Source organism: Balaenoptera physalus (assembly GCF_965194825.1).
Source record: "Balaenoptera physalus genome assembly, chromosome: 13".
Lineage (NCBI taxonomy): Eukaryota > Metazoa > Chordata > Mammalia > Artiodactyla > Balaenopteridae > Balaenoptera > Balaenoptera physalus.
In genome coordinates this window covers 66,339,121-66,364,282 of record NC_138892.1, presented here as the reverse complement: position 1 = coordinate 66,364,282, position 25,162 = coordinate 66,339,121, and the positions used below count along the sequence as shown (strand labels likewise).

Below are 25,162 nucleotides of genomic sequence, written 5' to 3'. Positions count from 1 at the left end.
TGAAAGAGAGGACACCATTCTCAGAACATGGACGCTCGACCACATTTGTCCATCCAGTATCTACTAAGTGCCTACTACGTAGCAGGCTCAGGGCTGGGCACTGGCCAGACATACAGCACGTGGGATTGACCAAGTTCGCAAACAGCAGCCCACATCACACACAGGTCCCATCAGCAACAAGGCACTCCTTCACTTATAAGTTTTGTCCCTGAAAGTGCACATCATGCTTTGTCTTCCGCCAACAGAAGGCCCAAATGCACAAGGCGGTGGCATTTTCAGAACTCACAGCCACTGCACAGGCTACACCTGGCCGTAGTATCTACCATCTGTCCCCCACCCCAATTCTCAAAATTCACGGGCTGCCCCTACCCAACTCCTGTCTCTTTTCGCATCTGCTTCCCCAAGGATTTCCCCAACCCCTCCCAGCGACCCCAGATGATGGACTTACAGAAGGACCAACTTTGCCTTGAGGACCAGCATCACCAGGGCGACCAGTGAGACCCTTTGTTTAGGAGAGAGAAGAGGATGGGTGTCAGGGCAGCCCCAGGACCTCCCAAACCTGGCAGCACAGGGGTGGAGGGACCAGGTGGGGCAGGGCATGAAGAGTCTGCTCAAAGTCGGAAGCCGAGGACAAAAGCAGCTCTGCTACTTACCCGGGCGCCAGGGAGGCCGGGTTCTCCAGGACGGCCAGGGTCACCATTGGCTCCCTTGGGACCAGCAAGGCCACTGGGCCCTCGCTCTCCAGGGGCTCCCTACACAAGAGGAGGCAGGGGGTCAGCAGAAAGCCATTTGACCAGTGATGTGGGACCCCAGCCCCTGTGCCCCGACTCACCTTGGGACCTGCCAGACCATCCTGACCTGGGAACCCACGGTTGCCAGGAGGACCCTAGGAAGAAGTGGAGAGGAGAGGCTGTGAGTTAGAGTGGCCCCTGACCCAACCGTGGCTGCAGTGGCCCCTGACCCAACCGTGGCTGCAGTGGCCCCTGACCCAACCGTGGCTGCAGTGGCCCCTGACCCAACCGTGGCTGCAGAGAGCCTTGCCAGACCCCAGGGGGTCCATCCCACGAACCCGCCAACCATAATTTCTGTGGCGCAGTAGCTACGGCCTGCAAGATTCTGAGAGATTAACTTCTTGGGCCTGTCCCCACCTTTCTGGGAAGGAGCTCCAACTATTTCATGTCATCCCGGGGTGGCGGGGAGAGACACAAAGAAGGAGAAGGTTCCCTATCCCCATGGTGGTGGGTGGAGAAAAGAGAAGTAGGTCGTCTAGGAGGCCACAGACTCGGCAAAGACCCAGAGCCACAGGGACCGGACTTGCATCTCCAGGTCACACCCCAATGAGCGTGGGGACTCCTGGGCCACTTACTCTTTCTCCAGGGGGCCCAGCGGGCCCAGCACCTCCAGGCTCTCCACGGGACCCTCTTTTGCCTTCTTCACCAGCAGGACCGGGGGCTCCTTGGGGACCAGCAGGGCCCTGAGAACCAGCACAAAAGAGAAACGGGGTGAGTCTTCGCCAGGCCCTGGGGCGAGCACCGGCCTGGTGTGTGGAGGAAGTGGCTGTGACTATCGTTTCAGGGCTGGGGGACCTGGGGAAGTGAGGCCACAAAGGATCAGCTGGGGGAGAGCAGAAGTGCCCCAGGGGGAAGAGAGAGAGTATACAGTTCCAACTGGTCAAGCTGGTCAGGCCAGCGATGGGAGCTGAAGCTGCAACAGCTTCTCAGCCTTGTCATATCTCGTCTCCGACACGGCCTGAGACGACCCGGATTAGGGGACAGAGCTCCTGCAGAGGTGGGCAGTGGGCCAGGGGTGGTGGCCAGATACTCACCGGTTCTCCCTTGGGGCCTTGTTCGCCTTTGAAGCCAGCAATACCAGGCTCACCCTTAACAAAGGAGAAAGGCAGGTTCTCACACTCGGTCCTCTCCACGGCCCTGTCCCTACCTCCCGAAACCCTTAAAGGCGCCCCACCAAAGGACATGGTGTGAGCGCAGGAAGGAGGGATGGCGGGTTTGACTCTGGGGTGCTTGGGGTTCATCCTGGATCTTACCGTTTGACCTTTCGGGCCCAGAGGACCAGTTGCACCTTGAGGGCCGGGTGGACCACGGGGCCCAGGGAAGCCGGGAGCACCAGCAATGCCAGGGGCACCCTATCAGCATGAGCAGAGAGAGAGGCATCAGGAGAGGGGGCAAGGAGGGACTGACCCCACCGGGAGGAGCCAAGTCCAAGGGCAGCACTCACAGCAGATCCTTTAGCTCCAGGAATTCCATCAGATCCAGGGTTACCCTGAAAAAGGAGACTGTCGTTATAAAATAAGCAGCGAAGAATAAACCCCAGCCATCTCCTAGCCCTCCAGGCCCCAGGTCCAGGGGCTGCAGCAGCAGCTGTCCATTCCAGGCATGGCCCTGCTGGACATTTCAGGGGGAGGATGGGCGATGGAGGGAGACATGTCTCTAGAGATGGGTGGGGGGTGGGGGTGGGGCTGGTGGCAGGCATTCAGCCAGAATGAAGGTTTCATGATTGAGACGCCACTTCCCTCATAGCTAAGCACAGAGTCAAGTGTGCCAAGGCCTCAGACCCCAGACCCTTCAGGCAAAAGAGAAGCTACACTTACAGAAGCACCAGCCGGCCCGGGGGACCCAGGAGTACCAGCTTCACCGCGAGGACCTTGGGCACCTTCAGGACCTCGAGCACCGGTGGGGCCAGCTTCACCCTGGGAAGAGATAGGGAGGGATGGAGTGAGGGCAAGTCAGGGGGACAGAGACCTCGTGGGCCAGCAACAGTTCAGGGCAAGCTGTACACACGCACCAAAGAGCTGCGTCCTGCTCCTGAGCACCTGGGTTCCCACACGGGCTGCCTGGCTGAGCTCGCTGCCCTGATGACTTCCTACCCCACCCACTGTGCTCTCCATCTGCCCCCTGTACGGTGACCACCAGGAGCAAGCACACAGCTTCATGCTACAGCCTGGCATCGTGCTCGTCCCGTCAGCACCGTTCAGGAAAGCCCAAGCTGGGGGACCCTGCCGGCCCAGTGTCACGGGGATGATGGACAGATGGCCGAGATGGGCAGGCACCTCTACCCCCCCTTCCCTACCTATTTTCTCTTTTATTCAGGCTCTCAAACAGCTCAGCTCGGGGCACCACTTGGCTTGTATCTGGCTGATGTGTGACCCAGGCTCTGAGCCAAGCCTGTTTGAAGGGAGCCAGAAAGCCAGGGCAGAAGCAAGCTGGGTCCAGCACCCCAACACTACTTTTCCCAAAATGGCCTCTGCTTTTACTTTCATTTTTTCCTGAAAGTTACAACTGGCTGCGATCTAGGCTCTCTGGACAGCGGAGTCCCTGGGGAGGACGGATGACCTGGAGGGAGGGCAGAGCCTCCTCAGGTTTCTTCTCAGAACATTCTTGCTTTACTTCTGTAATTATTATTTTCTAAAGGTCAGGCCCCCTCACCTTCCGCTGTCCCTCTTCACAATGGGTCTCCTTCACCCGGCTCCTGGGGCCTCAGACACTGTCTGGTTGCCATGGAAACCCCCAGGAGGGAAAAAGCAACCTGATGCCAGTGACCGCATGGAGGCTCCTTATTCATCCCCTGGCGGGCACCAGGAGAGAATTCCCAGGGACACACGCGCATTGGAATCCCTCCTGGGCCACAGGGGCCTTTCCCTGAACTGGCTGGCCTCCCACTGGCCTCTGTTAATCCTTGGAAGAACTCTATTAACACGGCTTGGGAGAGCCAAGGCCCCCAGATGAAGCAGCGGCAAGAGGGAAGCATGGAACCATCTCTGAGCCCACTTCCCTCCGACTCTCTTCCGGGTCTAAGTCGGCTGAGCTTTGCCTTCTTCCCTTTGGTTCCTGGTCTTCTGCTCCCTCCCAGGTCTCAGGTGTCTCCCCACCTTTTTCTGCCTTGCCCCACTCTGAAGCTGTAACTGTATCTCCAGCTTTTTATCATTCCATCTTACTTTCCCTTCCAGCTGGTGACTCTGCCAAGTGCCTGGCTTTTTCCTCGTTTCCGTGGAGAGCGGAGGTGGGGTGGGGCTGGGGGACACGCCTCCGAAGGGAAGGGGGCGGGGAAGGGGGGGTCATCCAGGGGGCAGTCAGCAAGGGCTACGGGGAAAGCGGGGTTCCTGACACAACGGGCAGGACACGCACCTTGGCACCAGGAGCACCGGGGAAGCCAGGACCGCCAGCAGGACCCACGGGACCCTGGAGGAAGCAAGTGGATGGAGAGGTGACTGCTGATTCGGGGCAGACTCTCTCCAGCCTCCAGAGTGAGAACTCCCCACCCCCGCAACGCCTCACATGCCATCCCACCTTCGTACCGATATTGCCCTACATCCATTGTGGCCGAAAGTCCCTGGGTGAAAACTGTCCCCACTGCCAGTGTCCCCAAGCCTGGTTTCACAAGGCAAAGCAGGTTTCTGACTAAATACATGGTGAGAAGCAGGTGATCCTTTCACCCCCCTCTCTATCCCTCCTCAAGAAAACTACCGAAAGCGTGGCTGAGAAAAATGACCCGCTGCTTCAAAGCTTGTTCAACATGCTCTTGCAGCAATGAAAAATTATTTCTCCTCCTTTCCAGTAGAAGCCAGAGCATGGCCTGGGTACTGAGTAAACACGGCAACTTCATTGGGCGGCTGACTGGGACGCAGGTAGACCTGCCGGGGCTGAAGCGAACTTACCGGAGGCCCTGCGGGGCCGGGTTGGCCATCGTTGCCCCGAGCACCCTGTGAGCAAGAAGCAAGCAGCCACCGTCAGAGGCGCGCACGTCCAGTCCCTCCCTGCCTCAGCCCTCCCCCGTGGTCCCCAGGGCTGAGCAGGAGGCTGGCAGGTCCTCCAAGGCGGCTGGGAGAACCGGGAGGGCAGTGGGCTTGTTCTCAGCTTAACAAAGCCTGGGTGATTTTCCAGCTATTTCATCATTTCTTCAACTTCCGTTTAGACCCCAAGTATCCCTAACTCCAAGGCCGAGTCATCATTTAAAGATTCGGTGAACTGGGCCAAAGGAGAACGAAACAGCCAAGCATCGACCCTGACTCAGTGCTTCCTGCCTGTCACAGCAGGAAGCCCTCTCGGGACTCGGGTAACCTCCCTGGTTGAGGCTTGGTTAACTCCAGGATCTGCGCCCCACCATCCTCCAACCCGTAAAACCACCTGCTTCTATGGAAAACAGAGAAGCTGCAGGACGTCTGCCAGCAGCCCAGGAAGAAGCTCTGTGATGGGGACAGGGCACCGGGCAGAGCCCGGCGACCACATCTGCCCCAAGACTTCCTTCACAGGAAGGCAAGGCTGCCGGCGTTTCCTCTACAGGCCTTGCCCTTTGAGGGTTTTCTCCTGGGTTTGTGGAGAGCACCTCTAGTGCCTCTCGCAAGGCCCCTCAAGGCCCAGGGGACCGTTAGGCTAGGTGGAGCTGGGCCTGGCACCTGGTCCTTGGAGGACCTCGGCTGAGCCCCGTCTGCCTGCCTCTGCCTCTCCTCGGAAGCTGACGAAGGATGCTTTAGGGGGGGCTCCTGTTTTAAAGAAGACTCAAATCTTCCTCCTGGCTGTGGTCCATTTCTCCTGAGACTCTCCCCGTTGGCATTAAACAGGGAAGCAAGAGAAGACTTAACAGAAGAAAATGTCACAGGGAACATAAAGCCTCAGCACTGGCCAGAGCCCCTTCTGGACTAGCCTGGCCGCTTCGAGAAGCACCCACCCTCCAGGGGTCAGCCAGAGGAGAGGCCTGGGCTGGCCGTGAGTGAGGGGAGCTGCAGTGCTTCCCGAGAGGCCAGGGCTGAGCGGGCATCCAGGGTTCCTCCTGCAGCAAGGCTGGGGAGTGGGCACCGTCTGGCCCAAGGTGGGGGGCACGTGACCACAGCAGGCAGAGGCCAACCCAGCCCAGTCCCTGACGAGGCCTTGAACCCCGGCCTGCACTTGGAATTATGTGACGCTGTCAATCTTCTATGCCTAATCCTGTGCACACCCTGCCAGCCTGACTACCACGGGGACAGGAGTCAGCGAGGAGGAGCGAGAAGCAGGGTCTACTGTGCCCGGGAAGGAGGGAAAACAGGGATGCAGCTCATCTGTGCCCCTCACGGAGTGTGGCCACCATGGGCCCCACAGGCCAGGTCTTGACAACCTGCCGAAATCGCAGTGTTTCTCGGCAGGTCCAGCGCTCTCTAATCCCCTCACACAAAGCGACCCGGACACAAGCCACTTCAACAGCTCTGGCTGACAAATGGGGGTCGAGACTGCTTGGTATTTCACTGACCTGCTTTTGAGGGAAATTTCTGCCAAAACAGATACATTATCTGGAAAGCAGTAAAACTGAGTGAAGCTGATTTACTTTGGCCGGTCCTGCAAGGACCCGTGAGGAGGGGCCTCAGAGCTTGGGTGGCTGGGTGTGAAATCAACAAGAGAGCATAATCTTTCTTAAACACAGCTTTCATCGCATCACTCGCCTGACCAGGCGCCCACAAGGGCTCTCGATTGCTAAGGGATCAGAGCTAAACACCTGCACCCTCCACCATGGCAAATCCCCGTGCTCTTAACTTCCCCCCTTAACAAGAGGCCACCAGAGTCTGAGGCTGCAAAGCATAGTTTGTCTTAAGCTATTTAACCGTTCGGTGCCTCGGTTTCTTCTACACTAAAATGCGGAGGACAACAGAATCTACCTCACAGGATATGAGGGAAGATTGGATGAGACTAAGCATCTCAGGTATTAAACAGAGGGAGTGTCCGTGAAGTGGTGGCCACTGGTGTTATCATAGTGTCACCAGCAGTGCACCAATGTCAAGTATGTGAGCTGACCCTGGACTGTTAGTACTTTTCTAGGGCAGCATCTGAGCAACCAGAAAGAACAAAAAGGAGCACAGTACTCTAGCCAGTTAAAGTCTGTCCATAAATTCGAACGGGATTGACAGGGAGCAGGTGGGGCTGTTGAGGGGATTACCTGAATAATCGAGGCTGGTTAAGGATACTCCTGCCCTTACCAACCAGCCCTCCCGTGGCCCACTCCCAGTCCTCCGACTGCAGACCCAGCCTGGGAATTTGTGACGGGCACGCTAGAGTGAATCCTCACGGGAGGATGGTACTCTCTACACCTCGCAGGGTTGTTTTGAGGGTCAGGCAGAATAACCCTACATGCAAGTGCCTCGTAAACTTGAAAATGCTGGACAAATGGTGGCTCTTGGTCTTGTCAATTACTCACCGCGGCGCCAGCAGGGCCGGACCGTCCTCTCTCACCAGGCAGGCCACGGGGACCCTGGAACACACACCAGGACAGCACAAGCATGAGCTGACTCAAGGACACTCTGCACCATCACTTAACCTGCAGGCCCTTCCTGGACACCTGAGGGGAGGGAGCGTGCAGTGCCCAGGAGGCAAAGGTGTGGATGCCCCTGACCTCACCTTCCTGATTCAGGACGCTCCTATCACACCAAAGGTTCTTCTGCCATGGCAGAGCACACAGGTGCGCCTGTTGTTACCTACTGGGAGCCCTGTTCGAGGCACATCTTGCTTCTTGCAATAGATGAGCTCCCCAAAATGTTGAAAATAAATGAAATTTGGAAAAATTGAAGCACACCTCAAGTGTGCTAACAGGGCTATTTCAAGGAAATGTTGGTGAAACCTTGACCAAATCATCTACTTGATACATTTTGCCTTTTGCTCATAGTCAAATCAATCTACAAAATTGAGTATCTACTTTGCATAAAGGGAGCCGTGGCATTTACTGTGAAGCCACCTGCCAGGCTTTAGAAGGTATCTGAAGAGCGTCTGGAGAGGCCCTCCCGGGGGGAACGCTCATACTCACCATTGGGCCTGGAGAACCGTTCTCTCCTGGGGAACCACTCTCACCCTGGAACAAAGAGGCAGAGGGTCAGTGGCTGGGACCCCAGACAACTCCCATGGAGGAAGCCGAAAGCTCTGGTCATCTCAACTAGCACTGACACCCCCAAACTTTAGTTCTGTGAGGGACAATTCCCAGAGCTCTCCAGAACTGCCGTTCGTACATTAGGATGTAGGACTGGTTGTCCTAACCCAAGCCGTTCAGACGTCCTAACTCCACTGAGCTCAGTAGCATCTCCTCATTGTCTGTCCCCCATCCTCGTGTGCTTCTTGGTCCTTACCTTCACACCTGGAGCACCAGCTTCTCCCTTAGCACCATCTAGACCTGGGTAACCCTACGGGACAAGAGAAGACATTCAATCGCACTTCTGGGGAAGCCAGATAGGAAGATTCATGTCCTCAAAAGCTTTTTTCTCCCTTGGTCAATCCCTTCCTTCCAACGCCTTCACCCATGATACTTACTCTGTGACCTTTGACACCAGGAAGGCCTGGGGTTCCTGGGAAGCCACGAGCACCCTGCAATCCAAAGAAGAGATTCTCAGGGCACCGAGCAGAACCGGGTCAGGACTGCCCTGGGCTGCTACAGAGCCCTCAGAGCCAGGGAGTAGTGGAAGCCCAGCACGGGGACCATCTTTCAGTCAATCCCAGAATCCCTTTCACTGTGCCTCACCCCATCTTATGCAAAGTGGGTATGAACAACTGCCAGCCTCCCAGGGCCCATGCTAGGATCAGAGACATGGTCATCAGCATGAAGGTGTGATGTACGTGGAGACTGCTGGAATTCTAGGAGTGAGCTAACGGACCTGGATGAGCTGGGCGAGAGGTCACTGCCTTGGCTGCAAGGAGGGAGACTCTGGGAATGATGTTGGAGGTTGGGGAAGGTGGGGCTTTACCTGAGGGCCAGGAAGGCCTCTCTCGCCAGGTTTTCCAGCCTTTCCAGCTTCACCCTGAAGGGACAGAGATGAACCTCAGCTTCCTCAGAAGACACGTTAGCACAGCTGGCACACTCCGGAGCACCGTCTCTCCTCCCAGCCCGCCGTGCCTTTGCCCACCTGCTTCTTCATCTCCACCCACCTCCTTCAGGTCCCAGACTTCCCCGAATGCCTTCCCTGGGTCACCATGTCTTCTCTCACACAGCTGCCTGTGCCCTGGGCAAGCTCCTCCGTCCCCAACCCCACGGCCTCAAGCCTCTCCTGGTGGGCTCCCTGTCTCCTCTCATAGGCGCTGCTGACTGGCCTAGGGCCCCCTAACCTCAGAGACTTTCACTGCCTAATGGGATTCACGAGTGCCAACTCTTGTCTCTTCTCTTCGTTTGCATCCCTTGCAGACATCCTGACTCAGGCTGAGCTTTTCCTAACTCATTTACAATTAAGATAATGTTGGGCTGTTGAGTGTTTCTTTGTTTTTCCTTCTCTACATCTTTCCCCTTGTGTTTTCCCTCTCCCTTCTCTCACTTCTCAATTTCCCTTCCAGGAGATAATGATGTTTTAATTATTTCCCTTCCCAGTGGGTCCAAAGCAGTCCCCAAGGCAATTGCAAGCTAAGTTGCCAGTGGAAATGTGGACAGTAGGCGGAGTCCGAGTCTCCAACAGACCAGCTCTGCCCCTCAGGTTGCCTCCCCCTTGGGTCAAGCCGAGGGTGCATCTGTATCACTGCCCAGCACCCCCTCTCTGGGCCCTTTCAAGTGAGGCGGCCACTTGTTTGACTCCTCAGGTGTACTCACATCATCACCAGGTTTTCCAGGGGGGCCAGAAGGACCGCGGGGACCCATGGGACCCTACGAACGAAATACGAGAGTTTAAGAGATGGTTGGAGGGGGAAGACACCCAATCCGTGGACAAAATTTGGGGATTGTAGCTTTTGGAAGCTAGGTCCTCTATAAGGAAAAAATGATGGAAGAACCCTGGGACTTCCCTGGCAGTCCAGTGGTTCAGACTCCATGCTTCCAACGCAGGGGTTGCGGCTTCGTTCCCTGGTCGGGGAACTAAGATCCCGCATGCGGGCATGCCGCGCGGCTTGACCAAAAAATTCAACTACACTCCAATTAAAAAAAAAAAAAAAAAAAGATGGAAGAACCCACTTTGTGCTGAGAGAGAGCAGAGGCACAGAGCAGATCATAGTGAGAGGCAGTGGACAGCACGGGCCAAGGGTGACCCAGAAAAGGACTGAGATGACAGAGTCCTGGGTGGTTCTTGCCACATCTGGCTCTCTGTTCCCCCAGACCTAAGAGGGGACATCTAGGTTTCCTTTGAGCCCTCCACCGTGGAAAGTGCTGGGCAGAGCCCGGGAGGCGACGGGATCGGGGTCGGAGTGGTACATCATTGGAAGCTCCCCCCCAGGAGGGCAGGGCCCACGGAGGTACTCACAGCAACGCCGGGTTCCCCAGGTTCACCAGGGTTGCCTTGAAATCCTTGAGGTCCCTAAAAAGTACAGTGAGGACACCAGTTTGGCCCCCCGCAAACTGACATCAGAGAGCTTGAAAGCATCTGTGTCTCCACCTTCCCAAAGGAAAGGCCCAGTACTTACGGGAGCACCAGCAGGGCCTGGAGGTCCCCGAGGTCCCATGGGGCCCTGCATTGGAACAGAAAATGAGGAGCTTTACTGGAAATGCTTCACCCACAGCCTCCAGGGTGCCACCTCCTCCCAGCCAACAGCCCAGACAAAGGACAAGGAGTTACTCTGTGAGCAGGGGGCCTGCAGTGGCTGCTCCCTCTCATTTCCCACTCCCCTCGCAACAATCTATTTGTATTTATAGGTACCATTTGGACAGAGAAGCTGGCCTTGCTTTCCCCTGGACAGCAGCCATGTTTACTAAAGTCTGAGTTTCATTTAGCATGTGCCAAGTGGGAGCTGCAGGGCTGAGATTTCCTGCTGGAAGTCTTGTGGATGCTGGAGAACAGTGGCTGCTGTCTGCATTCTTCAGTTCTCATTCCAAGAGCAATAGCAACTGGCCTTCTGACAGATCAGCCTATATGCCTCTCTCCATCCTCATTCTTCTTAGTCACTCCAGCGCATCATTAAAACTGGCATCCATCGCCGTAAAAACCCAAATGCTTTGAGCTAGCTAAATGGGAGGTTACGTAACTGTTGGGGAAGAGCTGCTCTAAGCAATTACCTGTAAAGTGAGGTTGTCAGAATCCCTGGCCCTGCTAAGGGCCACCTCCTGCCATTTTGGCTGCAAAGAACTGGTGTTTTTTTCTTACCATTGGTCCCTGCATTACTCCCAACTGGGCGCCACCAGCCTTCTCATCAAATCCTCCAGCCATCTGAGCAGCAAAGTTCTGCAAATAAACCCAACAACATTAAAAGCTTGAGAGGGGGCTTCCCTGGTGGTGCAGTGGTTGAGAATCTGCCTGCCAATGCAGGGGACACGGGTTCGAGCCCTGGTCTGGGAAGATCCCACATGCCACGGAGCAACTAGGCCCGTGAGCCACAATTACTGAGCCTGCGCGTCTGGAGCCTGTGCTCCGCAACAAGAGAGGCCGCGACAGTGAGAGGCCCGCGCACTGCGATGAAGAGTGGCCCGCACTTGCCGCAACTAGAGAAAGCCCTCGCACAGAAACGAAGACCCAACACAGCCAGAAAGAAAGAAAGAAAGAAAGAAAGAAAGAAAGAAAAAAAAAAAGTTTGAGAGGCCCTGTGCTTTTCCTACTTGGCTAGGTAAGCTATATCTGAATAGAAAATACTCTATTTAGATAAATTCTAATTGTTGGAGACTAACCTAGCATTGATCTGAATTACTAATGATTCCTGAAAAATAGTTTTGGAAATGGGTTATTAGATGACAGTGGCATAGTCATTTCCCTGGGAGATGAAGTGTTATTTGGGAGAGTATCCATTACTTGCATTTCATTTTATAAGTTTTTTAAAAAAATTCTAAAATATTAAATACATTATTTAACATAAATTGAGAAATATAACTAAAAATATCACTTTTAAAGTTTCTTTTTTTCTTTTCCAAGACTTTAATGCCCAGCAAAAGGCTAAAATGAACAGTCTTGAAATATTTTAGCAGGGAACGTAGTAGGCATCTATGAGCCATTCAAGTTTAAAAATTTAAATCACAGCAAACATGAAAATGGCAAACCTGCAAAAACTGGGCAATAATATAATTTGTTGATTGGTTTGATTCCAAAAATGACTTTAGCCACACACCTTCACTCACTGGGGCTCTTTCATGAGAATAAATAATTGCTTGGAATGTACTTGGCAAAGATGAAGATTCAATGTCTTCCAAGGACAGCGGTCACTCTTCCTCCAGGGAACTACAAGTGCCCAGCCATCCTCTCCCCCAAGCCCCACACCCACTCCCAAGAATCAGCCACACAGTACAGACGCCAGGAAGCCAGGTAACTGAAGACTTGCTTTGCAGAAACCCAATGAGTGAAAAAAGTCATCCCTGAGCGCCACAGTCTCACGCCTACTATGTGATTCCACTAAATTATAGGCCTGGGGGAGAAGCCCATGGACAGGCTGTGTACACACTGCTGGCAGACCTGGGAGCCAGCCAGGTGAGTGCGACTAGCAATTTAGAAGCCACGCTTCTGGAGGGACAGCCTGAAGGAAGGGGACATAAGGATACTTACTCCACCAAGACCAGGGGGGCCAGGCGGGCCAGGAGGGCCAGGGGGGCCAGGGTTTCCAGGGGTCCCAGGCTCTCCATCTCTGCCACGAGGTCCAGGAGCACCCTTGGCAGAAAGAGAAAAAGGCCCCAATGAGAAGCAGTGTTTATGCGAGAACCATCTGTCTACAGGCTGCCCTTGAGGAGGTAGGTAGTCAGCCGTTTGGGGAGGGGGAGCTTAGAGAACCTTGGGAGTCCACGAGGGTCAGACAGCATTGTTTCTCTACTCACTTTTTCACCTTTGTCACCACGATCACCTCTGGGTCCTTGTTCACCTGCAGGTCCCTGAAAATGAAGAAAATATTGAGATGACAGCGAGACCAGGGGCCTGCAGTTCAGTAACTCAAGGAAGACACGGAGGAAGGGGTTTCTCCCTTTCTTACCTGAGGCCCAGGAGGTCCTTTGGGTCCTACAATCTGTGATAGAGAGACCCACAGGGCGGCAAGTTAGAGGGAATCTCAAGGAAACGACCCAGTGAGAGCAGTAGATGCAACATGGGGGTATAATGCGTACTTACATCCTTGATGTCTCCAGGTTCTCCTTTCTGTCCCTGAAACATGAAACACTGTCGGGATTGAGCCAAGCAAGCCCACCAAGCCCCGAGCACAAAACCTCGCCCAGGAGCCCTTGCATGGACATGCCCTCTGAAACAGATCCCTGTTGATGTCTAAAGACCACAGGCTGAATGAGCATAGCACTGCTTCTAAAGAAGGAAATATAAAGGCAAACGAAAGAGCAAAAAACAACAAAAATCCTCACCTTTGGTCCTGGTTGCCCTGCAAATGGACAAAATAGAGAAGGAAAATGTAAGATTCATGAGATGGATACGTACAACTTCTTGTCACTTAGACACTCTTTAACGGATCAAACAAAGAAAGGGACACAACCAGGGAAGGAGGCAGCTTCCTGTTACTCCACTGAACCCCTCTGTTGGGGTGTTAGGGTCACTGGGGTCCTGGAGTTGCTGAGGTCCCATGAGGAACGGAGATGATCCAGATTTTGTTATTCAAAAGGCAGTCAGCATGCACAAGAATGGAGCAGGGGTGGTACAAAGAGAAAATGAAGAATTCAAGATCTAATCAGCTGCCAAGAAAGGAAGCAGCCGAAACTGAGAAACTGAGAGGTTCAGTCTCTTCTCTTCCTCACAGGGTAAGAAGCCCCTCCGTAGCCCAAGCGCCACCGCCCACCAACCTCCTCCACCCCAGAAGAAGAGTTAGGTAGTTGGAAAGGTCTTACATTCAAGCTGGATCTCCGTGAAGCAAGCACAAAAAAAACAGCAGAGCATAGGAGTTACAGAGAGCATTGGAGCCAGTGCCACCCCGAGTCAATAACCCCTTCCCCCTTTGTAGCAGTGAAGTAGTAAAGGTGATCAACACTTCACTCACACAGGCCCCCTCAGAAATGATCTGGGAATCTGGACCATCAAAGCAGCTTCCCCAAGCAGCTTTCCAGGGTGGGTGAAGTGTTAAGGAAAGGCAACTGCTCGCTTCCCTTTCAATTGTCTTCTCTACTTGAGCAGGAGGGAAAAAGTGAGGGCCACCCAAGAGGCCTAGATGTGTGTCCCCAGCCACCCTACAGGGAGATAGGGCGTGTGTTCCAGAGCTGAGGAGGGGTCACCTGCACACCCACCAGCCCTGGCTCCAGCTGGGAGTTAACAACCCACCAGAGTGCAGGCACACGGGGCTCTGTCCCAGCCCCATCTCTGCCCTTCACCACTAGAACTCCCAGACCCCAGCTCCTCCTTCTCCTAGGAACTTGCTTCTTAACTGGCAGTCAACGCCAATAGAGGCAAAACCAAAAGGAAACTGCCACCAGTGTTCCATATTTCAAGAAGGGAGCCTGCCCTCTCTGTCTGCCCGCTGGCCAGCAGAGCTCGCTCCACACCGAAGACCATACATTTGAGGCCTTCTACAGAGAAGCCAAGGTGTGGGTACTGGAGGAGGAGTTAGTCTGTGGTTTGGCCGGAAGGAGCACTGGATCTCCACGGTGGCTCTAGGCATCTGCAGAGGTGATTCCAGTGAGGATACCTGTGTGGAATCACCTCCGTCCTCCATGTCTTGGAAGCGTATTGTTTGGAGGTGCTGGGTGAGGAAGGACCCCTCTAGTGTGTCAGGCTCACTCAGTGTCAACCTGCAAGCGAGAAATGGCCTTTCCTTTCAGCCTCAGCTGCTGGGGTCCCATGGATAACCAGCCCCTCCGCTTCGCAGAGATGACCGGCATCCATGGCAGGGCATTTGCTGCCCCTGCAAGTAATTTATTTATGTGGAACAGGAAATAAATAAATTACGACCACTGGCAGTGGTGAGGTCAGTTGAGCAGATGGGGCAGCACTCTCCGAAGGGGGTCTCGGGGCTGAGGCAGTCTTTCATGTCTTCACAGATTATGTCGTCGCAGAGGACAGTCCCAGTGTCACAGACACAGATCCGGCAGGGCTCGGGCTTCCACACATCCTTATCGTTATACCTCTGCCCGTCCTGCACACAGCTGCCAGCCTTCTCTGCACCGGGGGTGGGGCAGGGGAAGCAAACAGCCAAGGGAAGGAGGGGGTGAGGAGCCAGAAGAGAAAAAGAGAAAGAGGTTGCAAGTCAACTTGACATAATTCAAATGCTGAAGAAGGTGGGCTCGGGCCACTCGAACACAGAGAACTTGAAAATTATTTTTCTAAGACATCATTCATTCTTCCGTGGAATCAACAAACATTTATTGTGTGCCTTGCACTCTGCTGTCTATTCACCAGTGAAAATCCTGACCCAGCAGGGAAGGCGAGGGGGACTGACTATGCCGTACTGTCTTCATGCATCTAGCATGGGGGGAAGGGGGGGCCTTGATGATGTGGGGGTCAGGGGCAACTGAGAGTGGGAGCAGGAGGACAGGAGCCTTTGAATGGGAACTCAGAACTGTACAGACAGAGGGGAGGGGGACATGGAGAGATGCCCCCACCTGCCCACCCCCAGCACGGGAGCAGAGGCCTTCTTTTTCCTGCCTTCCTCTAGGAATTATGGGATTTGCTAAATACAACTGACAGTTAAAATTTAGAAGGCATGCAGAAAATTCTACCCACAAAAATCAGACTCTGCAAAGAGCCAGGCTCCAGAAGTGATACATGGGGGTGGGGTGTGTGTGAAAGGAGGAACTGTTACAAATTAGGATCTTGTTCCATTCTTTACATCATATTAGGATTAGGACCGATTGGGGGAGGGGCATAGGCCCAGTTAAACAATACACCTGGGACCCAAGGGTATAACAAAATGCCCTGGGAGGCAAGCAGGGCCAAAGAACCCCGCCCCGCTGCCGGTGCTGACCTCCAGCTGTAGCCCTCTCTGGAGAGACCCTGCTTACATCTGAAGACAACAGCCCAGTTTGAGGAAGGGGGTGTGTGACGGGGGGCTTTGAATGCCTGGTCCGGGCTAAGATTAGCCAGTCCAGGCCTGACCTCCTCCAGGAACGCAGACCAAGAACGGCATGCACTAGTCCCTCTCCACAAGCGGCCTGCCTTCCGGAATCCACCCTGCAAACGAAGCCTGTGCTGACAAGAGCGCTCCGGAGAGCGCCAAGCGCGGCAGAGCCCGCGCCACGTGCCGGGGAGCGCCCGGTGCTGTTTTTCTCATCAAAATCCCCAAAGCCCTGGCGACTGCGGGGGTTGAATAATAAGAAAGGGCCACAAACCAGGTGGGCGGAGAGAGAAACGGCCCGCCCCGTGCTCTTTAAGGAGACTGAAAGATAAATCTTTCTTTCTTTCTTTTTTTTTTTTTCCACTAGAAAAACTCCACCCAGCCTTTAGGCGAGATCATCACGGGGAGGGGAGTGGGGAGAGGGGGAGCCTAGGGTATATACAGTTGTTGCCGGGGCACACGCACCGCTATAAATAGGTGGAGCTGTAGAAAGCGAGCGGCGGGGGAGCGACTGAGGAAGAACCCCCCTCACCCCAGAGGGGCCGTGGGGGAAGAGAGTAAAGTGCTGGGAGAGCGGGGTGCACCCTGAAGGCGTATCAGATTTCCCTCGGAAGGGTGGCCGGGGATGAGCGGGTGCAGGGGCGGGGCCGGCAGCGCTGGGCGTGAGAGCCGTCGGGTGACTCTTTGTGGCTGCGGCTCTGGACACGGCTCGCGCACAGACACTGGGGGGGTGAAAAGTGGGATTAAATGACTGCCCCAGAAAGGAGCCAGCGCCGTAACCGGATCCCCTAGGTGTGGACGGAGGAGCCCAGCGCCACCATAATTGCTGTTCGAAACGGCTGCCGATAGCATCCCGGCGCGCCTGATCGGGTTCCCTTCATTACCGCAGCGCCACATAAGTGATTCTTTGTAGCAGGCCAATTAAAAAGTTACCTCTTTCGGGGAACTGTTTTGCTTCGCAGCCGCTTTGCGCAGGGCTGGAGCCCGGGAGGTGGCGGCGGGGCGGGCGGGCACAGGGGAGCATTGTGGGAGAGGGGGTCGGGGAGTCCTGGGGAACCCACCGGACCTCGTCTCTCATGAATGCGGCTTTTCTCGAGTGCACACAGAGACCGATTCACAGGTCTCCGCAAGGAACCAGTTTAAATAAATACGGGCAGCGTTTCAGCCCCATCTGGAAGCCATCGCTGCCAATCTCCCAACGCAAACAAGCCTCACAATGGAGGATTGAGGTCTCTCCCCTGAGCCGAGGGGCACATTCAGAGGCGAGGGCTGTGAAATGCAGATGTGGGTCAAAGACGCCGCAGCCAATAAGTTTCTCAAACTTGTGGAAAGATGGGGAGGAGGGGCGTGCCAGAGTTCTAGGTTTCTGACATTCCTGATGTCCACGCAGACTGCGTCTTTCCCCACGTCACGTCTTTGGGTCCGCTGACCCAGGGGAGGGGGGTACGGAGCCGGGATGTGCCAGGGCGCAAAGTCAGCGGCTCCAAAGCACTTCCCCTGGGGAGGAGGAGGAACGACTGGAAGATTTCGGCCCAAGAAACTGTGGAATTCACTACCTCCTAGGAAGGCTGCTGCGCTGAGAACGCTCTGCCACTTAAGTGAGCGCCTCTGATACCAGATGGAGAATTGGGGAATTATTTTAGAGTCACCTAGCTCATTCCACTGCGCACTGAGGCAGAGGTCAGTCAAGAAGACAATTTTGTGAGTGTGTACATGCAAATTTAGGACAAATATATAGTCAGTCCGAGCTGGGGCCACTTATAGACGCACCGTATTCCAACAAGTACCTGGGAGCAGGCCTCCAGCTTAGTGCACCATCCGACCGCCTGGCCAAAATCTCCTGCCCGGGGCTCCTTGCAGCTGCACCGCGGGCCCCAGTCCTGACCCTGTCCCAGTCAACCACCCTAATGAACGGAAAGTCCTTCTGGGTCCGCAGCCTTCTAAACTGTGTCTGGAGATAGCCTAGTGGCAGACGAGACTGCAGACAGCCTCGTCGGCAGACGGACTTTGATTTCCATTACTCCCCCCGCCAAAAACTTTCCCCTGCGATTGATTTACAATCTGTAACATACAAAGACAGGGCTGGAATCCCAGCCGTCGGAAACGTGCCCAAACACGTGGAAAAAAAAATAACTTCTCTACCTAATACACTTTCCAGGCTTCATTTGTCCTAAATATAATCCCAGGCAGTGGGACTTCACCAAAGGAGGCGATGGAAAGGTGCGGTTCGAATCGCCTTTGGACCAGACTGTAAAACTGCCATCTCTAACTATATTCGGTTGAAATTGTTATAGCAATCGACCAACCGTGTCTCCCTCCTCTGCTACACACACACACACACACACACACACACACACACACACACAGACACACACACACACACACACACACCTGGCAGAGCCTCGGTTAGTTCCAGAAACTTTCAGAAAAGTAACTCATTGTAGTACCTGGGCGGGTGGGGGGGAGTGTTAGGGGGGAAGACGGCGGGGAGGGGGCGCTATTTTCCTGGGCGTTTGAAAAGCACGGTCTGGTTGGAATGTTATCGCCTTTCAGATGGCCTCTCCTACGGGAAGTTTCTGTATGCTTTAGAGGCAAGGGGAAAGCCGAGATGCGAGAGGGCTGCACTTTGCTCCTGGGCCAGCCGTGAGGGGGAGGAAACCCGCGAGAGGCGCTGAGGTCTCAGAGTGTCTCTCCGAAGCCCTTCTTTGTGGCCTCGGATTTCAGCCCACCAGTTTCAGAGCATCTCCTTTGTCTAACTTCCTTTTGAACCCCCAGGCACCAACCCCTGGACACTACTGGGCCGTCAACCCGTTGGCGCTTGCTCGCTCCTTTGCTCGCGCTCTTTCTCTCCTACTTTTCCTAAGCTCGATGGGCCGCAACCTGTTTTGCTGAACTCTGAGTGCTTCGGGAAGCCAAGTTGTGTGCGTGTGCGCCTAATTATCAAAGCTGGTGGGAATGAGCGCGCTCAAAATCTGTGCGCAAACCTCGGACCCGACGCTTTGCTTGTTTAGTATTCCTTTGCAACGCAGGGACCTGCAAATGCCTCCAACCACGACCGGCACGAAGGACGCTCGGACAGAGCCCCTGACTTGCAGAACTCCGCTCGATGAGCTTCTGCTCATCCGCAGGCTCCAGAGCGCGAGAGGGCCAGGGAAGAGGATGCGGAGGGACGGCACAGAAGGGTGGCAGGCAGGGGCTGTGGGCAACTTACGGACATCCTGGCCGTGACACCGAAGGACAGCGGCGACGAGCAGCGTCAGCAGCACCAGCGTCTGGGGAGCCCCGAGGCGGATCATGGCTCACCGCGGGGCCTGGCGGAGCCGGGCCCGGGCGGAGCGCAGCGAGGCGGCAGGAGCACGGCGTAGGTCCGGGTCTCTACCGCGCCCTCATGCAGGAGGCCCTCGGAGCAGGAGGAGGAGGCAGGAGACCCGGCAGCCCAGCAGCGCTCTGCGTCTTCTCTGCGCCGCGGCGCCCGTTATATGCGCCCGGCCCTACTCGAGGCTGGAGAACTCGCCCAAACCGCGGGCCGCCCCCGGCCCCCCGCAGGGTTGTAACCTGAGACCCCGCCCCCGAAGCCCGCCCGGGCCCAGCCAGAGCCCGCACCTGCCCGGGCCGGAGCCCCCTCTCCTCTAGCCCTGCTTCCCGCCCCCCACCCCTAGTGTGCCGAGTGGCCTGATCGGGCGGGGCGCAGAGACGGCCCCTGTACTCCCCTCCACGCGGGGCTGCGGCGCTGCCCTCTCCGACCACAGGCGGGAAGGGGGGCCTCCGGCCCCTCCCCTCGGAGTTCTGCCCGGATTGGAGGGGCGGGGGGTGTTTGCAGAGGCGCAGGCTGCGAGCCCTAGACCGTGGACGGAAAAGACTTGGGAGGGAGGAGGGGAAGCGGTAGAAAGGAGCAGCGGGGGAGGGAGAGAGGGGGCATCGCGCTGGGACCCTGGGCGGGAGGCGAGGGAAAGGGCTCAGGGGGAGCCCACGAAGTAACTGGAGCCCTAAATCTTGGAGACTGGCAAGCAGGGCCAAGTTTGGGGGCGTCGTCCCGACCTATCTTCTAGCAGCTTCTCGGGGCACCTGGCCTCTGGGCTCCCACCTGGAGGTTCAGAACGACAGACCTCCAACCCCTCCCCCATCCAACTATGCGATGAATGAGCCTCCTCTGGAACCTCAGCAGACGTTGACCCGAGCCGAGCGCCAGGAAAGGGGCCGGTGTGTTACAGCACAGAGGGAGACCTGTGTGAAGGTGTGGAGGGCGGCGTCCGACCCTGGGGAGGGGGCTCGAGGAGACATAGAGGACCGAGGGAGGCGAGACTAAACCGTGCGCGCGGCCGAGGTGGGGGACTGTCTAGTTCCAGGCTCAAACTCGGTGTCTGCTCTTCCTGGCCGGGGTCCGGGAGTCCCGGGGGGCGGTGGCGGGGGGAGTGGGCGCTGCCGGCTGGGGTTGAGCAGCTCTGGCCAGGGACAGTGGGCTACTACTGTAGCCCTGGCCAGGGAGGGAGGCGGCTCCTCCAGCTGGACCGAGTTCTGTGAGCCAGAGGAGAAGCCAGAATTCCCTAGGTGGCCCCCTGGCCCTCACTTCCCACCTCATCTCACCTTTCCCGGTGAGCGCCTGTGTGGCACCTTGGCCCAAATGCTGCCTTGCAGAAGGGCTCAGCTGTGCTCGTCTCTTGGCTCCAGGTGTCTCCATTAATACCCGGGAGGAAAAGCCCCCAAACAGACCTTCTTCCTCTTGACGGTTTTCTATCTCTGAGGATTGTAAGACCCCCCTCCCAAAGAACTTTAGGCAAAAAGGCAAACTTTAATGAAACTCAGAATTTGGAGTTTGACTTAACCAGAAATCCCCTCCCCAGTGGTGGGGTTTCTGCAGCGCTTTCCTCCTTGAAGCTGAAGGAGCTTAGAAGCTGCTTCTCCACCCAGGCCTCAGTCTTCACAGAGGCTCTGGGGTTCTCCTCTCTCTCTCCACCCCCCTTGGGCTTTGAAGCTTCTCAGAGTAGAGCCCTGAATTCCAAGTGTGCAGAGTTTAACTTCAGTGCAAGTGTGCTGGCTCGAGAGTGAAGGAACTTGCATCGTTTAAAGAAATACCTCCACGCTTTGTCTAGTCTGGATGTTGGTGGGTGAAGGATTAAAGCACTGGTTCCAGCTTCTCCTCTACCTGCCATGGGCCTTCCTTGGTTATTTTCCCATCCTCCTCTTCAAGACCTTGCATTAATAAGCTCTGAGCCTTTCCCCAGCCCCAGCTGGGAGAAGGCCAGTCTCACCCCCTGAGGTGTCCCATGCCCTGCTTGGAGCCATGGGTCCTATCTTCTCCACCTGGAAGGTAGAATGACCAAATCTCACACATTATTCAAGACCCCCTACGTTCACACCCCTCTGAGAGCCTTCTCTGATATCTCTAGAATTCAATGTCTCCCTGCCTTTCTGAATCCCTCTGGCGCTTATAGCCTGTATCCACAACTATATTCTAAGCTACATACTTTTTTGTGTGGTTTTCATTCCCTCCTCCCCCCCGTATTCATTGGTCTTATCTTACTAATGAGCCTAGAAGCTCCTTGGGGACAAGCACAGTTGCCTAGCACAATTTTAGGACATAGGAGGATTTAAGAAAACCTGTGTGGACTACTGCATTTAGATGCAAAATATGATTTATTTCCTGATACAAGCCATACATATTTTCTGATACAAGCAATACAATACAAGCAAATCTAGGCATTTATACAACTGACCTCAAATACAAGTGGCCATAAAAGTTCAACCAAAAAAAAGAGTTTGGGTGAAAACACTAAAATAGATGAAAAAATTGACGCCTATTTCAAAGTGATCTGGTTCAGTGGGCAAAAATTATACATATTTCTGTTGGTAAGTTGCTCTTGATTTCATCCTCTAACTCTGTGATTCATCTTTGCAGTGAACTGTGTCTACATGTAAGAGCTCTGGAGTCTTCCCAGTAATAATGGTTCATTTGTGAATACAAAATTTAGTTCTCTACTCCCCATGGGGGGGAAAAATGTTTTTTCATCAGAGATGAGAATTGACAAAAGCAAAATAAAATTTAAATTGACAAAGCCAAAATAAACTATGGAAATTATTTAAATTCTAAAGTCAACTAAATAACCAGTATTAATATTTTACCCATCCATGAATCCAAACAACTACAATTAAAAAACCCCTAATTTGTGACTCAGACTGGGACTGAACCTATATGTGGGAGGCAAAAAAATCACTGATTTGGAGATTACTTACCCAGCAATCTCACTATCCAGAACATAGCCAACAAACTGAAAAGAAGGAGAAATAAACCTGTGAGCTGGGGGGAGAAGCAGCACTCAGAATGCTGAGAAGCCAGAATTTGTGTTATGTGCTAAACCTTATGCATTTTATGCGTAGCAGAGCCCCTCTTATCCCGTGTCTATTAATTCATAGTTTAGATACTGGATTAACAGATAGTCATCTGACCTCACCAATTAGATGCAGAAAAATCGAGGTAAGACAGGAGAGCAGTTGATGAAATACAGGAAGAACAGCAAGAAGGGACAATAAGACAGGAGATAGAAAAGGAACCAATAAAAAACACGGTTGCCTAGGGCCAATAGGATAGGGGTCAATAGTCCTAAAGTCCTCAGTAGTTCCAGGGAGTATCCTGGTTTATATAGCATTTGCTGCTGTCCCTGTGGTTCATATGATGAACTTAAATGTCCAATAAAATGTTAACTCGAGTTTAATATGGTCTCTTCGGGGAGACAGGGAAATTTGTATTCCATTTTAGAAAGGTTTCCATTAAACATAATGAAAGTAAATGTTTGTTCACTTAATGTGGAAAACCTTATATCCTAGCAGTGTTAAATAGATGTGAAGCACTACAATGTCTAGAACTGTAGAAGTGGAATCAAAGAGCTGCTATTTCCTCCCACTTAGCGGAAGAAAGGCATGGATGGCTAAGGATGAAGGTCCCACGTGGCCTTCATTGTTCACTTACATCTTTAAGTACGGCAGGCTTGGTAGAACAGTTAGAAATTAAATGGACACAATCAGTGTATCTACCCCAAATCAGAGCAACTCAGTGAGACAGGTGGATTAAACCATTTTGTGCTGTATAAACGAAATAACTATTTCACTATTTTTCTCTCTTTTACGGGGATATTAAATTTAGACTTATAGTGGACACAGCCTTATTGGGAAAGATATTTGTAGGTAAACTGTAAAGAAAAGATCGCTTTCTCTCCCTCTAAACAAATCCCATTTAAAAATAGTGATAAAGTGGGGAAGGATTCACATTCCAAAGAGGTAAGCCCCAAATATGGCAGGTGGTGAATGCACACAGTTCACACAGCCAGCCACGGTGGAGGCAGAGCCGGGCCAACTTGCTCAGCGACATTCAGCTTCTGTTGGTTGGGCTCAGTTCAGACATCTTTTCAAGGTGTGTTTATGTTTTCCTTTGGCATTTTTGGGGCAGAGTAACAGGATCAGGACTGTCCAGGGTAGGGTTTCTAGATTTATGGCGTACATTCCATTTCATGAGAGCATAAATGTGTTACTATGTAGTCTCAGCGCAAACAGCATTAAGAATCCAACTCTGTCTCTTCGGTCCTATTCCAGCGCCATACACATTCAGTTTAGCGCTCATACCGAACACCCACTTCTGTATGAAATGGAGATACAGTGAAGATTAAGAGACTGTCTTTGAATCTGCAGGGGAAATGAGAAAAAAAGACTGTGAAAAATGCCGCAAGCAAGGTACTCTCCTTCCTCCTAAAAACGAAAACAAACAAAAACAGAAAGAACAGCATTCTGGAAGCCATAGAGCAAGCTGGGGAAGGTTTCCTAGGAGAAGTGAGTCTCCAAGGGTGGGTGGAGTTTTGAAATGTGGAGGTATAGTGAGAGGACAGGAGGCACCTATAAGAAAGCAAAGGAGGGTAGATGAACCAGAAGACATGGTAGGGGGCCCAGAACAGTGTGGAGTCAGCCATGGGGGCCAGTGGGAATAAGACGTAGCACTAGGGATGAAACAAAGGCCAGACACAGAGGACACCATGAGTGCCACTAGCTGTCACTGGGTCTGGCTCAGACCTGCCTTTCTTACTTTTCATTTTTTCCTTTTCTACTTATCTCCTACTAGGTAGGCCTTTGGGGCAAAAGAGAAAGATGTCTGGGTTTTCCAAAGGTTTACTTTTTGAAGAAATAGCTGTACTTTTACACGGAAATACCTTCCCATTTCACTTTTTTTTTTTTTTTTAAACAAATCCCTTTCACGCAATATCGTGCATTTTCTTGAAGTACGTGGCCTTCTGGCTTAATGGAACATGTGTGTCTCTCATCAGCTCTTGCTGGTTATGGGGTGAAGGGAAAAATATCAGTGCCTTGATGCAGAGATGCTGCAGCACTCCCAGCAGAGGTTACATGTGAAGCAGTCATGGTTGTCCAGCCACATCTGTCTTCAAGAGCCAGGGAGCATTTGCTCCGGGCACTCGTCAGGCAATGGCACAGCATGGTGGCTCCAGGGGACACCCTTCGAGGGACCGACAACCTGCCAGACATGTGAAAGTGGGTGGCTTCTATCTCCTATCTCTCTCCTTCCCTTGAACTCTTTGCACTAATATATAGCCCATACCATACCGTTGTGCCCTCATTCATTCATTCATTCATTCATCTATCCCTCAACCATGTAGAAAAATCCTACTTGAGTCTATTCACACATCTTGAGAGCGGGGGCCGTAATTTTTACCTTTACGGTTTCCCCCACAAAGTCTATCTAGCACAGTGCTGTCACGTAGTAAGTGTTCTAAGTTCTTGCTACTGGAAGAGTGGGCCACAGAATCCACTCAAGCAGATTTGGTATCTTGCCGAATCTCCAGATAACTCATGCGCCCATTTAGGCTGGAGAAGTGCTGGTCTAAATGTTGGTTTGAGGATAGTTATTTGTGGCCCTGGCTAATAGAGCGGGTGTTGTCTTCAGTTCCAGACAGCTGCGATCGTGCGTGCACTGTGTCTGCCGGCGTGGCAAGGAGGGGGCCTGAGTTAAGGGGTGGCAGAAAGGAGAAGTGAGTTGAGGGAGAGGGATGGACAGAGGGTTTGCCGAGGAGGAGACAGATGCAGGGCTTTGGAAAGCCTGCTGCTGGGGGTGTGAGCATGTTAAAGGCCATCTCCTTCTGTGGTAGGTGGGGGTCATTCTTCTTCCGTTCCATTTCTCTGATAGGAAGTGGGGTCGGTGCCAGGAAGAGATGGACCCGTTCTAGAACTTGAGTCCGGAACTCCAGGGAGAGAGTGTCGGGGCCGAGCTGGAGTGGAGGCTGACGTCTTACCTCTTTCCCACCAGCCCCGCCACTCGGGGTCGTGACCCATGAACTCCT

At 53.6% G+C, this 25,162-nt stretch overlaps 1 protein-coding gene across 2 annotated transcripts in view; it reads right to left on the bottom strand.

Moving 5' to 3' along the window:
* COL2A1 (collagen type II alpha 1 chain) overlaps positions 1 to 19,536 on the bottom strand; it is a 33,128-nt gene extending 13,592 nt beyond the window's left edge. The window contains exons 1-26 of one of the 2 annotated variants that reach the window (XM_082419985.1): positions 19,039 to 19,536; positions 14,726 to 14,932; positions 13,195 to 13,211; positions 12,953 to 12,985; positions 12,819 to 12,851; positions 12,667 to 12,720; positions 12,401 to 12,502; positions 11,018 to 11,095; positions 10,341 to 10,385; positions 10,181 to 10,234; positions 9,538 to 9,591; positions 8,708 to 8,761; positions 8,277 to 8,330; positions 8,096 to 8,149; positions 7,780 to 7,824; positions 7,177 to 7,230; positions 4,673 to 4,717; positions 4,143 to 4,196; positions 2,609 to 2,707; positions 2,236 to 2,280; positions 2,045 to 2,143; positions 1,826 to 1,879; positions 1,367 to 1,474; positions 833 to 886; positions 654 to 752; positions 449 to 502 (exon numbers count right to left, since the gene is read on the bottom strand). In XM_082419985.1, coding sequence (XP_082276111.1) covers positions 449 to 502; positions 654 to 752; positions 833 to 886; positions 1,367 to 1,474; positions 1,826 to 1,879; positions 2,045 to 2,143; positions 2,236 to 2,280; positions 2,609 to 2,707; positions 4,143 to 4,196; positions 4,673 to 4,717; positions 7,177 to 7,230; positions 7,780 to 7,824; positions 8,096 to 8,149; positions 8,277 to 8,330; positions 8,708 to 8,761; positions 9,538 to 9,591; positions 10,181 to 10,234; positions 10,341 to 10,385; positions 11,018 to 11,095; positions 12,401 to 12,502; positions 12,667 to 12,720; positions 12,819 to 12,851; positions 12,953 to 12,985; positions 13,195 to 13,211; positions 14,726 to 14,932; positions 19,039 to 19,123 — 1,734 coding nt within the window. In that variant the 5' untranslated portion in view covers positions 19,124 to 19,536. The remainder of the gene's footprint in view (positions 1 to 448; positions 503 to 653; positions 753 to 832; positions 887 to 1,366; positions 1,475 to 1,825; positions 1,880 to 2,044; positions 2,144 to 2,235; positions 2,281 to 2,608; positions 2,708 to 4,142; positions 4,197 to 4,672; positions 4,718 to 7,176; positions 7,231 to 7,779; positions 7,825 to 8,095; positions 8,150 to 8,276; positions 8,331 to 8,707; positions 8,762 to 9,537; positions 9,592 to 10,180; positions 10,235 to 10,340; positions 10,386 to 11,017; positions 11,096 to 12,400; positions 12,503 to 12,666; positions 12,721 to 12,818; positions 12,852 to 12,952; positions 12,986 to 13,194; positions 13,212 to 14,725; positions 14,933 to 19,038) is intronic. The other variant, XM_082419986.1, reaches the window with a different exon arrangement.
* Between the last annotated feature and the right edge of the window lie 5,626 nt (positions 19,537 to 25,162).